Source organism: Eptesicus fuscus, chromosome 13, assembly GCF_027574615.1.
Source record: "Eptesicus fuscus isolate TK198812 chromosome 13, DD_ASM_mEF_20220401, whole genome shotgun sequence".
Classification (NCBI taxonomy): Eukaryota; Metazoa; Chordata; class Mammalia; order Chiroptera; family Vespertilionidae; genus Eptesicus; species Eptesicus fuscus.
The window spans coordinates 14,754,690-14,768,613 of NC_072485.1; the positions used below are offsets into that span (position 1 = coordinate 14,754,690).

Consider the following 13,924-nt stretch of genomic DNA (forward strand, 5'->3'; position numbering starts at 1 on the left):
AACTGCAAAACATCAGGCAAATTTTAATTTGGGGGATTTTACCAATCAGCAAACAAAATGGAAAGAGCTACATAAATTCCTGCATTGGAAGGAATGGTTTAAAGGATCATAAATTGCTAAGTGGACATGGTGGGTAGTCACACCCCAAACATACAACATTTTAGAAGGAGGTTTATTGTTGCCTTGAGAGTCCCTGTCCGTTGTCTCTGTGCATCTGGGTGAACTCACCTTTGAAATGCCTCTTTCAGACCCCTCAAGAGACCACATAATCTTGTTAACTATCCTATAATACAATTCTCTCCTTGCTTTCTCCCACATCCATATAATCTTCCTTCTTTCACTCTTTAATTTCAAATTCGTAAAAGCAGCTACAAAACTGTTGTTCTCCGAAGCATCTGAGATCTTGCTCCCCAGGGTATGTTGTCAGTTTGGCTCAAATAAATTCATAACACTTTTTAAAATAAAAAAATCAACAAGAATAGCTGAGAATTGGTGGCGATCTATGGAACATTACGAATGGGTTTTAACCAAGGATTTTAGCTGAAATATCAGGACTAAGACTGACTGGATTGCAAGAATTCACAATCGCTCCACCCCCTTCAAAATGAGTGAATGGTGATGGATATGGCGCAAGCCCCTCAAGTGAATTTGAAACAGCAAAGTGTTTGGTGATGTTGTGGATTGTCAGATTCTTGAATGACCTTCAACTCATTTCAGAGCAATCCAAAATTCAAGGCCAAAGAAGCAAATCATTCAAAAAATTCCCCACCTACAGCAAACATATATGATCATTCTTTGTGCCATATGAAAAAAAATCTAAAAAATAATATAGTTATTATGGACATTTATTCCAGATCTTAAAGTGTTAGATCAGATAAATTCACATACTATAGCTAGTGTTAGGTTTACAGACCGTGGGGAGGCTTAATCAGCAAGCTGAAGGAACTCAAAAGAACCACTCCAGATCTACAAGATGAACTGCATCGCTGTGGTTTTATTTAGAAAGGGATGGGCCAAAACAGTGTCTGCCAAAGAAATCCATGAATTTAAAACAAGCTGCTGTCACGGTAATCATGTTGATCAATGATTTTTAAATATTTCCAAATTAAGATCAATGCATAATACTAACCTGGCTTATGAACCAGTTCTGGAATTCTTGTACTCAATATGTATGTGTGGCCCCCCTTCATTTTTAAGTGTATCTAAATATTTTCTTAAAATAAGAGAAAAACCAGCAGCAGCACACAAGTGGCATATGTGTGAGCTCGCACTATAACACTCCCCATCAAGGGTGTTCCTTTAAAGGTAAGAGAACAGTCTAAAGCAGCAGTTCACCAGGATTATAAGTAAAATCTCAGTTGAATAAACTCTCTGGCCCTAGCCTGCGTTTCTCAGTGGTTAGAGCACTGGCCTGTGCAAGGAAGGATCATAGGTTTGATTCCTGGCCCTGGTTGGGGCATGTGTGGGAGGCAACCAATCAATATGTCTCTCTCACATCAAGTTTCTCTCTCTCCCTCTCTCTCTCTCTCTCTCTCTTTCTCTCTCTCTCTCTCTCTCTCTCCCTCCCTCTCTCTTCCTCTCTCCCTCCCTCCCTTACACTCTCTAAAAATCACTGGGAAAAATATCCTCAGGTGAGGCTTAACAACAACAAAAATAATAATAAGATAAACTATCTGACCTCAATATTATTAAATTGGAAGAAGATGTTTTTGACTGGCACAGAGCCCAGGAGATGTAAGCAGTTGAGAAGGATCTGGAGGGGGTGGAATTAGATGCTGTAATGGGAGGGTTGCTCTGAGTCAGCTCCTTGGACTGTGCGTTCCCATACTGTGGGGTCCTCGCATCTTGGCAGTAAACAGATGTGGCAGGTCTAATGGGAAGGTGGGCGGCCCTGGCCACAGCTGCTGCTTGTACTTACCTAGGGAAGGAGGGAGCCTTCCTCCTGTTACATCTGCTTTATGCTGTTTTGGCAAGGACGGATCTGGAAGAATGCGTACAGTTTGGGTCCCCACCTTTCAAAAGAGACATCAAGAGGTTAAAAAGCACTTAGCAAAAGAACACAGAAGGACGACACGCAGTACGGAATGCCAGGAGGACTGGTCACCCTGGATTGGGGGGGGCCTCTTGGTAACCAAATCGCCAATGTCATCTCCTTCTTAATCTTTTTTTTCAATCCACTTTTGAATCTCCCATTTTTCCAATATAAAAATAACACTAAACCTTCCTTTTAAATAGATGTTAGAATTCTAACAGTTGTAGGCACTCTACACAAACTATTCAGTTTCACAAGAATAATGGATCTCAAAGCCATACACATCAAAGCTTTGTACGTATTAGAACACTGCTTGAGAGTGAGTGTATATGTTACCTGCAGTTCTCTTGACTAACAGGCACTTTTTTTTTTTTTAATATTTTATTGAGGTGTTATATGTGTACATATCTTACCATTACCCACCCCTAACGGGCACTTTTAAAATGTCTTTTAAACACCGATCAGACTTAGGGACCCCAAATACTCTGGGGTGCCTACTCTGAAATCAACAGTTGCTATGCTGGAATAAGCAAGTGCTCAATACCCTCTACCTGCCGACTGAAAGCCTGGTGTGGGGTAAGACAAACAATAAAAGCAACCTCTCCTGCGGCCAGGTTGGCCAAGAGATCAGGGTCAGCCCTCCTTTCTCTGGTCCGTCTTCTCCAGCTGACTCGCCAGCCATTCTCAGACAACAGGACAGTCACAGTTAACTCCACAAAGCAACCGCTACCCCAGCCACGGGGATCCAAGTGCCAGTCCTCTGAGTGGGAAGAACATTGCTCACAGTATTTTTACGCTTAGGGTTAAACAAGTAGGAAGTCAGCGGCTGGTGATGTCTATCTTATAAATCAGTTATGTGCCACGAGAGCACCTGTGGTGGGCTGTTGCCCATGGAAACCATGTTATCCAGGCAGTGTAACCCATAATGAAAAATGGCGTCTTTGCAGTAAAATACAGGAGAACCCCCAAATCTGTCCTGGCCAGTAATAAAGGAAGATAGAAACAATGAAACATACTAACGCTATTATAATTTCCCTTTGATACTTCGGCTTAACGTTAAACTGGGAAAAATTAATTAGATGACTAAGTAGTACTGGAGATTTAAGAACATTTTAAAGGGACTTGGAAGTATTTCTAGGATTTGGAAGGTTAGCAGAGCTGCCACTTTATCATATCAAATGTCATTTAAAAGTGTATTACTGTATTTTTCCTTAGTCACCATGATTAACCATAACTGAAGTTGATTTATGCTCATAACTAAAGGAATGAAGGGAGAAAGAGCAAAGGAAGGAAATGTGAATGATTTACATGGAGATCAAGAGAAAGGAGAGTGAAGTGGATAAATGTAAGGTACCAGAGAGAAAACAGAATACAGTGATAACCTAGGAAACTCCATTTCCTTGAGAAGAAAGGTGAATAGCAAGACAGAAATTTCCAAAGTCTGCCACAAGATGGCGCCATGAGATTAAAACTACTTGGTTGAAGACCGCCCTTAAAGGGAATGAGGGGGAGATCCACACAAATCAGAGGAGCAGAATATTCTCAGCACAGGGCCTCAGGATTGGAGGAGCGCCAAGCCATAGGTTAGAGATCACATAGCAAGTTAGCCCAGGCGTGCAAACTTGGTTTAATAGTAGAAAATCTACTTATCTGATCAGTAAGTTACAAACAAAAAGCACATACACATTATCTCACTATATACAGACATTACACTTGACAAATTTTAAACCTTTTTATTTCAAAAACACACAACTCACAAACAGAACAAAACAAAAAACCTCTAGCAGAATAGGCAAATGTATATAACAGGACGTTTCATTAACCTGATAAAGGGCGTGTACCAAACACCCACAGCAAACGTCGTGGCTAATGTTAGAAGCATTCCTCTTAAGTCAGAAATGAGATGCCACTTATGTAGAACGTCGTACTGAATGTTTCAGTCAATTCGGTAAGATAAGGAAAATAAGTCAATGTTCTATGGATTGGGAAAGACTGACAACTGTCATTATTTGCAAAAGATGACTATTCTTGTAGAAAGCCCAAAAGACTTCAGAAATGCTTAAAAACAATAAAAGTTCAGCAAGGTTCCTGAATATAAGGTAAGCAAACAAAAATCTATTTCATTTCTATACACCAGCCACCAAGAGTTTTAAAATGTAAGTCTTTTTTTTAAAAATATATTTTATTGATTTTTTACAGAGAGGAAGAGAGAGGGATAGAGAGTTAGAAACATCGATGAGAGAGAAACATCGATCAGCTGCCTCTTGCACACCCCCTACTGGGGATGTGCCCGCAACCAAGGTACATGCCCTTGACCGGAATCGAACCCGGGACCTTTGAGTCCGCAGGCCGACGCTCTATCCACTGAGCCAAACTGGTTTCAGCTAAAATGTGACTCTTAAAAGATAGTAAAGAATGAGATGCTTAATAATAAACCTAACAAAAAATATATTATCTTAATGGAAAATATTAAACTTTACTGAAAGGCATTAAGGGAGACATCAATAAGTGGAGAGAATTAACATATTCATGACCAGGAATATTTAATATTAAACAGATGTAACTTCCTCCCAAATTAATCTATTAATACATCTCAAACCAAAAGTCTTTTTTCCTCATACACTTTAGGTATTCTAAAATTTATGTAGAAGAACAAAGAGCCCAAACTAACCAGGAGTTATTATCAAAACAAGCCGGAGAGACTTTTAAAGAAAGTTCTATCAGTCATTAGGGCTCATATAAAGCTAAGGATACAGGAACTGAGACGGAATGGTGTTGACACAGGGGTAGACAAGTTGGCCACGGAACAGAAGCTATCCATGTGCTCCCTTGACACAGGTAAGAAGTGGCAATGCCATTGGTGGGGGAGGGATGAACTGCCAAAGTATTAAGACACTAGTCATCCAGATAGAAAACAATGGATTCACACTTCACACCATAAACAAAAGTTATTTCTAGCTGGACTAAAGACTCAAGAGTAAGAACAACGAAACTTTTAGAAGAAATTTTAAAAATTCAATACTTTTAGAAGAAAATATAGGAGAAATCTTCATGACCTCAAAGAAGAGAAGTTTTTAAACAAGATACACATCAAAATAATTTCCCCAAATCACAAGGGCAAAATTTTCTAAATTAAGCTACAATCAAATTTAAAACTTTTATCCATAATAAAAATGTGAAAAGAGAAGGCACAGCAAGAAAGGAAATAGCTGTAAAAATTCAAATGTCAAAATATTAAATCAGCCAGGCTGGTGTGGCTCAGTGACTGAGTGTAGACCCATGAACAAAAAGTCTTAGGTTCAAGCTTCGATTCCTGGTTAGGGCACGTGCCCAGGTTTCAGGCTCCATTCCCAGAAGGGAGTGTGCAGGATGCAGCTGATCAATGATTCTCTCTCATCATTGATGTTTCTAACCATCTCTCCCTCTTCCTCTCTCTGAAATCAATAAAAACATATTAAAAAATAAAAATAAAAACTGATAGAAAGTATCTATTACATATATAATTACATGTTTTCATAATGTATACTATACATAATAATATATATTCCTTTATTTATAATTCTCCTAGGTACACATCTTTCCCCAACACTGTTGTAAAACAATCTCTAGTTCTTAGGTGTTTAAAACAGAAGTTGATGGCAGAAAAATACTACAATAGATGGGGAAGTTATCCATTTGGTTCCAATTACCTTTGGTCGCGAACTATTAGAATTTTGGATGTCTCACAGAAATCATCGAGGCAGCAAAGTCAATAGTTACTCTAAGGACACCGAGTAGAAGAGGCCACCTGTTGTTCCCACAGAGCGGGGCACCCTCATCTCTAAAGCAGTGGTTCTCAAAGTGCTGGCCCAGAGCAGCAGCGGCCTCACCTGCTCCAAGTGCAAGTGCTTGGGCCCCACGTGGATTTACTGAGCCAGAAACTCAGGGTGCAGGCCCTCAGTCTGCATTTTAGCAAACTCTCAGGTGATTCTGATGCAAGCCAGTTTGAGAATCACTACTGGAAGTTTTGGGTGTGGTTTTTTAAATATATTTTTATTTACTTCAGAGAGGAAGGGAGAGATAGAAACATCAATGATGAGAGAGACTCATTGATAGGCTGCCTCCTGCACGCCCCCCACTAGGGACTGAGCCCACAACCTGGGGGTGTGCCCTGACGGGGAATCGAACCGTGATCTCCTGGTCCACGCTCAACCACTGAGCCACTGCGGCCGGGATGCTTTGGTTTTCATTTTATTTTTTCTCCATCCCCTCTATGCCCTCTTCCACCTCAAGTGGAAGTTTTTTTAATGTGTAAAGTCGTGGTCGGCAAACTGCGGCTCGCGAGCCACATGTGGCTCTTTGGCCCCTTGAGGGTGGCTCTTCCACAAAATACCACGGCCTGGGCGAGAGTCTATTTTGAAGAAGTGGCGTTAGAAGAAGTTTAAGTTTAAAAAATGTGGCTCTCAAAAGAAATTTCAGTCGTTGTACTGTTGATATTTGGCTCTGTTGACTAATGAGTTTGCCGACCACTGGTGTAAGGCAACCTCTCATTACAACAAAACAAGACCCCCCTGATCAAAACTATTGACAGCTGAGAAAAGCAGACCACGGGCCTTCGCAAGAACATGACTGTTTTATAACACCTCTAATGCAGGGTCAGCAACTGTAGCTCACGGGCCAAATCTGTTCCCGACCTGTTTTTGTAGAGACTGTATTTTTTTTTATTGATTTCAGAAACAAAGGGAGAGAAAGAAATATCAATGATGAGAGAGAATCACTGATCAGCTGCCTCCTGCACACTCCACACTGGGGATTAAGCCTGCAACCCAGGCATGTGCCCTGACCAGGAATTGAACCATGACCTCCTGGTTCATAGGTTGGTGCTGAACCACTGAACCACACCGGCCGGGTGAGACCATAATTTTTAAAATTTAATCAAAAGACAAATATTTCATAACAGGTGAAAATTAATTACAATGCAGTTTCAGTGTCTGTAAATAGTCTCATTGGAAGGCAGCCAGCAGCATTCATTACATATGCCCATAGCTGCTTTTGTACTAAAACAGCAACTTGTGTAGTTGAGACAGACAATTTGGCCTACGATGTTGAAAACATTTAATATCTACACCTTTATAGACAGTGTTTGCCAACTTCTGCTTTAATTCAATAATTAGAATCTATCCATCTAAAAGCAAAATATAGGCAACCATATTGATTTTTATTTTAAAAAGACAATTTTCATTTTAATTCTACAGGTAAAAACATCTATCAGCTTAAAAATAATAAAAATCATTAAATCAGATCCATTTCTATCTACAAAGTAAATAACCCACATAGAGCATCTGGGAAATGTTATTAATTATGCTTTCTCTCTTCAAATATTCTAATCCGTGGCAAAGAACCGGCGGTGGGTGTTCATGAAGAGCTCTCCACATTCAGTGCTGAAAGCTAATGCAGCGTCCTCCCACCCGCTCCCTCGGGTGCTTCACCTAACTGCTATCTCCCTCCATGCTGCACGCGGACTTCTTCCCCGGCCTCCCACTGTGGCCACTGCCCTCCGTCCCCCTGACGCCCTGAAGCCTTGCTCCCTCTGATCCTCGGCCTCTTGAACATTTCCAGGCCAAGTTCATATCACACCACTCAAGACCTGCTCACTGAATTCCTGAAATGTTTATTCAACACCTATTGGGTGGCCGAAAAATTCCATTTTTATCCATATCCACCTTTACTTCTTGAATTTCATCTTCCTCTAGATTTCTAAGATCCCTGAGCAGAGACCCTTTTGATTTTGAGGGCCTTCGCACTCCATAAGAAGAAAAGGATGCTTCCTCACCAGAGTAATTCATATGTTTCAACTGTAAATCTTAAGGCTACACTCACCTTTCCTTGAAAACGAGGCACTCACCCTTAACAGGTTGGTGTCACTAGCCCAACACAACATAGTTGAATGGGCCTGGTGTTCAGTGTGGTGGGGTTGAGCCTCCAGCTCACTGTTACTCTATACGCAACTTAATATTTAAAGTCCTTCTTTGGCCTCTACATTAATGGGTGCATTCCCTTTGAGTGACGCCGACGAGCACCCTCCAAAGGGCACTGTCATGGACTCAGATCTCAATCGGAAAGGTAGTTAGTGTTTCGTGGTCAAAAGGGCATGGGCCTCCAGTTCCAAAAAAACCAAAGCCAGATGCAGACTCGTCCACTACGGGTGCCTTTGGGCCGCTTACTGAACTGTAAAATGGGAAAATGCAGGGAGACCCGCAGCATTCATGGCATCTTTGTGTGGCTTAGGAACAGGTACCCCTTCCTCCAGGCAGATGCAGCTCTGTCGTCCTGGGTACACGCTTGTCGAGTGGAGCACCCACTACACTCATACTTCTATCCTGCACTTCTGCCCCTATACTGCGGTGAGCTCCTGGGGTCTGGCTCCTTTCCAGCCTCACTCACATACCCTCTCCTACGGGGTCACTCAGCTCTGGACTTACTGCCCTCTTTTCTGTTCCCTGAACAAGTCAAGCCCTCTCTCGCCTACGGTCTTTGCACATGCTGTTCCCTCTACCTGGAATGCTTTCAAGTGAAGATTGCAAATTGGTGTCGAGTGGGCCGCTCCTGGCAAGCAGACACATTGTTTGGCTGGCAAAACATTTTTTAAATAAATAAATCCTATATAATAAAACGGCTAATATGCAAATTGACCCTAACAGCCCAACGACAGGGAACAACTGGTTGCTATGATGCATACTGACCACCAGGGGGCAGATGCTCAATGCAGGAGCTGCCCCTGGTGATCATTGTGCTCCCACAGGGGGAGCTCCACTCAGCCACAAGCCAGGCTGGCTGATGGCTGTGAGTGCAGTGGCCGTGGCGGGAGCCTCTCCCGCCTCCTCAACAGCGCTAAGGATGTCCAACTGCAGCTTAGGCCCGATCCCCTGGGCCAGCAGGTGGACATCCCCCAAGGGGTTCCAGACTGCCAGAGGGTGCAAGCCAGGCTAAGGGACCTCCCCCGAGTGCACCAATTTTCATGCACTGGGCTGCTAGTAAATAAATAAAAGCTGACATAAAATTTGGGAGATTTCACATAAAACTACATTTCAACTTAAATATCTAAAGCATTATTCTTTAAATGCTTTTTTTTTTTTTAAAAAGCCATGTTTGGCTTATCTAGGAAAATGAAAAGGTGCAACTAGCCCAACACAACATGAGCCTGAGGAGCTGGGCCGTCCAGACAGGCGTGAGGCCCGGCTGCCGCCCCGCAGCCCCTGGCACTGCATCACCATCGTGATTTAAATAAAAGAGGAGGCCCCGGCTGGTTTGCTCAGTGGATAGAGTATCGGCCTGTGGACTGAAGGGTCCCAGTTTCAATTCCGGTCCAGGGCACATGCCCGGGTTTCGAGCTCGATCCCCTGTGTGGGATGTGAAGGAGGCAGCCAATCAATGATTCTCTCTCATCATTGATGTTTCTCTCTCTCTCTCTCTCTCCCTCTCCCTTCCTCTCTGAAAACAATAAAAACATATTTAAAAAATAAAGAAGAAGAGGACCTAGCCTTCTCTTCTTCCACGTGGCAACTTATATGCCACCTTCTCAGACTTTTTGTGATCTTGCCACCCCAAATTACCATCCCTGTATTTTCCCCAACTCAGTCCCTTGTTTCTTTCATATCAACTTGATATGAATTTGCTGTTTTACAGGTCAAAGATGGTTCAAATATTTGCAATTTCACGATTTGATCTAATACAATTTTAAACAAGTTTATTTTGCTTTCCTATAGAAACTAAGCCATTGGGATAAGGATTAAGTCTAAGTTGCTGTTATATTCTCAATGACTATGACTCACTGAGCACCTGGCAGATCTGAGGCACTGAAATATTTGGATGAATAGATGAAAGGACTCCCCCCACCAAAAGTTTTTCAGCAGCCCCAGAACATTCATGAAATGCAAATTCCTGACCTGAGATCGCTAGAATTAGCCATGTTACAAGTGGGCTTTCCCGACCACAGCCCAAGGCAGTCCTACCGCCCCTAGCCTGCCCACTCGGCGCTGGAGCTGAATCTAGTCCGACTTCGTCAGCTTCTGCTCACAGAGCTAATGCCCTGGTCCTGGGGTTGGAAATTACTCCCGAAGTGTGATTTTTCCTGGAGCGCCTGTGCAAACCAGCGCTGCGGTCAGTGCTGCTCATCCACTGAGATGTCCCTCCCTCAGCCCTGGAACAAGCTGGGAAATGATACTTGTTCCTGAGGTGAATGCTGACAATTACAATAGCCTCAGGGATGTCAGCAAGAGGTCGGTGGCTCCCCCGACCTTCGTGTGTAGGCTCTTGTTTGCTTGCCTTGTCAAACTTAACTCTCCTGTTTCCTCTACACTATGACTGCTTTTAAAAATTACCTATGAATCCTCAGGACCTAACTTTGGGCACTTAATGGTTAATGAATGAGTAAAATTATTTGAATGGATTAAATCATGCAAGTGCCACGCAGCGCATCCCTACAAGGCAAATACGGGGACATTTTTATTGAGTAGGTATAATCCCATGGGGGAGGGGTGGGGTTCATGCTGGAGTGCCAGCTTCAGACAGAGGACACCCCTAGAAAGAGCATTTTCCTGTTCTTTGCATAGGTTTGTGGGAAACACTTGCAAAATACACTGCAGTTACTAGTAAGCTAAGTAAAAACTTCTAATGCCAAGAAAGTGCTCTTTTCAGTGTGGCTACTAGGTATACCAGTTAATAATGCAGATTTTTTTCAATAGTTGGAGTTACACATACCTTGATATATATGCGATTTGATATGTATGCTATATTGTTGTATTGACAACAAGCTTCAAAACTTCATATGTCAAATTTTCTGAAGGTGTTAACATCATATTTTTACACTTAATCATGCCAAAAAAAGAGCATTTGTGGGAAGTTTTAATTCATTACTTTATTTTGAAGAAAAGTGCTGCTGAATACTTCGGGAAGCTTATGGTGAACATGTTCCATCTTAAGATACTTGTGAACGCTGGTTTAAACGCTTGAAAAGTGATGATTTTGATGTGAAAGACAAAGAACATCCAGGTCAACCGAAAAAGTTTGAAGACCAATAATTACAAGCATTATTGGATGAAGATGCGTGTCAAACTAAAAAACAACTTGCAGAAAGATTAAACGTTGCTCAGCAAACAATTTCTGATCACTTACAAGCAATGGGGAAGATTTTAAAGAAAGACAAATGGAAAACCGAAAAGTCATCAGTAAAATGTTGCTTCAACAGCACGAAAGACAGTCTTTTTTGCATCGAATTGTGACTGGTGATGAAAAGTGGATTTATTTTGAGAATCCCAAATGCACAGAATCATGGGTTGATCCAGGTCAACCATCAACATCGACTGCAAGGCCAAGTCAAATCACTTTGAAAAGAAGACAATGCTCTGTGTTTGGTGGGATCAGGAAGGTGTGGTGTATTATGAGCTTCTAAAACCAAGTGAAACCGTTAATACTGATCGCTACCGACAACAAATAATCAATTTGAACCATGCTTTGATCGTGAAATGACCAGAATGTTCCAGAAGACACAGCAAAGTAATTTTGCCTCATGATAACGCACTAGCACACACTTCAAAACCAGTTAAAGACACATTGAAAGGTCTTGCCTGGGAAGTATTAACCCACCCACTGTATTCACCAGACCTTGCTCCTTCAGATTACCAGTTGTTCGATCGATAGCACACGCACTTTCTGAGCAGCACTTCAAAACGTATGAAGAAGTGGAAAATTGGGTCTCTGAATGGTTTGCCTCAAAACAAGAAAAGTTCTGTTGGAACGGTATCCACAAATTACCTGAAAGATGGGGAAATGTGTAGCTAGCGATGGACATTACTTTGAATAAAGCACTTCTGGTGCTTGTCTTGAAATTATCGTGTTTTCTTTCATTACAAAATCCGCACTATTAACCGGTACACCTAGTAAAACCAGGGCACATTTTAAATACTGTATTAGAGCTGTTTCCTGGCACTGGGGGGGGGGGGGGTTTCACACAGGCTGGCCACCTCTCTGTCCGGTAATTCTGTGCAGTCCTCCCCGCTGTGGTCCTCACCATCCTCTCCTGGACCAGATCACCCCTCTTGCTCTGGCGGGACACACATGGTGGTGCTCACCACGGTTCTGTATTAAGCCATTTCCTCACACGGTCCCGGGGGGATTTCATCGGACACTCCATCAGCAAACTAAAAGTGTCCAAGGAAATGCCAGTCCATCCACACCTGCTTCCCCGCATGATTTCCTCGTGTTTCACTCTATCCTGTTCTGAATCTCAAACTTTGTATTTCTTCAGTATAGACTGGCAGGTCCACTACTCTGTGCCTTGATGTGTTTACTTCATCACAGTTCCTTCCATCTGGATAGTCTTCCTGTCTTTGCCCCCCCGACAAGAACAACTGGTCCTTAAAAGACTTGGCTTAGGGAGTACCTCCTCCAGGAAGTCTCCCTGGAGCCCTCCAGCAAGACTAGGTGCTTTCCTTCTGAGATTCCAGAGCTCACCCATCCCATTCATTTAACAAGTAATATTGACTACCTACCGTGTGCCAGGCATTGGTGGCTCTAGCACTGAGCACATACTGCACAAAGCAGCAAAACTCCTACCCTCATGGAGCTTGCCTTCTAGTGGGAGAAAACCAGTCATAAACAACACAGATAGGTGAACTATGTTAATGCTAAGCTATAGAGAAAAATAATGAAAGCAACTGGGCAGAGGATACCGGGCAAGGTGCACTTTTAAACAGGGCAGTAAGGGAAGGCCACATGTAAGCAAAATCCTGCAGTTGGCATAAAAATATCTGGGGGAAAAGGCATTCCAGCTGAGGTAACAGGAGCACTGGCTAAAGAAAGAACAAGGAAGCCAGCTGACTTCAAGGAGAGACGGGGAAGTCGGCAGATGAGGCCCCAGAGTGACAGACCAGACTGTGTTTGGCTCTGGATGGCCATGGAGAAGGATGAGGCTATTGCTCTGAGACAGGAAACCTGACGGAATTTGTGAAGCGATGGGATCAGACTGACCTTTTTAAGGCACTTAGACTGAACAGCAAAACAGAAATCAAGAAAACCCATCAGAAGGCTCTAATGGGAGGGTGATCGCTGTGAGGATGATAAAGTAAGTGGCCATGTTCTGGATATCCTATATAATAAAAGCCTAATATGCAAATTGGCCAAACGGCAGAACAAATAGCGGAATGACGGGTTGCTATGACATGCACTGACCACCAGGGGGCAGACGCTCAACGCAGGAGCTGCCCCAGCCAAGCCAAGGCGGGTGCCAGCGGGAGCCCCCCCCCCCCGCCCCCCTCGATTGCCCCACTGGTAGCCCGCAGAGGGAGGCGACCAGCGGCGGTGGCAGGGCCATCAGGCAGTTGGGCCGGCGAGCAGGCGGCGCCAGGCCGGCCAAGGTGGGTGCCTGTGGGGGCCCCCCAATCACCCCAACGGTCACCCCACAGATTGGCCCTGATCACCTGCCCTGATCAAACTTGCCATTTATTGGTTGATGCATGAGCAAAGCTGTGAGAGGTAGAATTCTTGAGTTAGGTTTGACATAGTTAAGTATGAGATGCTTATTAATATCAGAGTGGAAATTCCAGGTAGATACAAGCCCAAAGTTCAGGGGACAAGTCTGTCTGGAGACTCACGGATGAAAGGAACACCGGATAAGGTCACTAAGAGAGCCAAGTGTAGACCTGGGCCTTGGAGCACCCCCATATTAACAGGTTGAGAAGGGAGCCCCATTTATCCATAAAACACAAACACAAATTATGTCTACTGGGCATAAACTGTAAACTGTTTACTGCTCTCGACAGACCACACACTTAACACAGGCCCGGCCCACATTCTAGTAACATATGCAGAGCAAGACCTTCCAGGAGCCACAAGTAAAATCTTTAAAAGGCGAAC

At 43.2% G+C, this 13,924-nt stretch overlaps 1 protein-coding gene across 3 annotated transcripts in view; it reads right to left on the reverse strand.

The window, feature by feature from the left end:
* Positions 1–13,924, reverse strand: part of RDX (radixin) — a 92,248-nt gene that overhangs the window by 1,889 nt on the left and 76,435 nt on the right. For all 3 annotated transcript variants that reach the window (XM_054725759.1, XM_054725760.1, XM_054725762.1), the window contains one exon: positions 1,919–2,012. In XM_054725759.1, coding sequence (XP_054581734.1) covers positions 1,946–2,012 — 67 coding nt within the window. In that variant the 3' untranslated portion in view covers positions 1,919–1,945. The remainder of the gene's footprint in view (positions 1–1,918; positions 2,013–13,924) is intronic.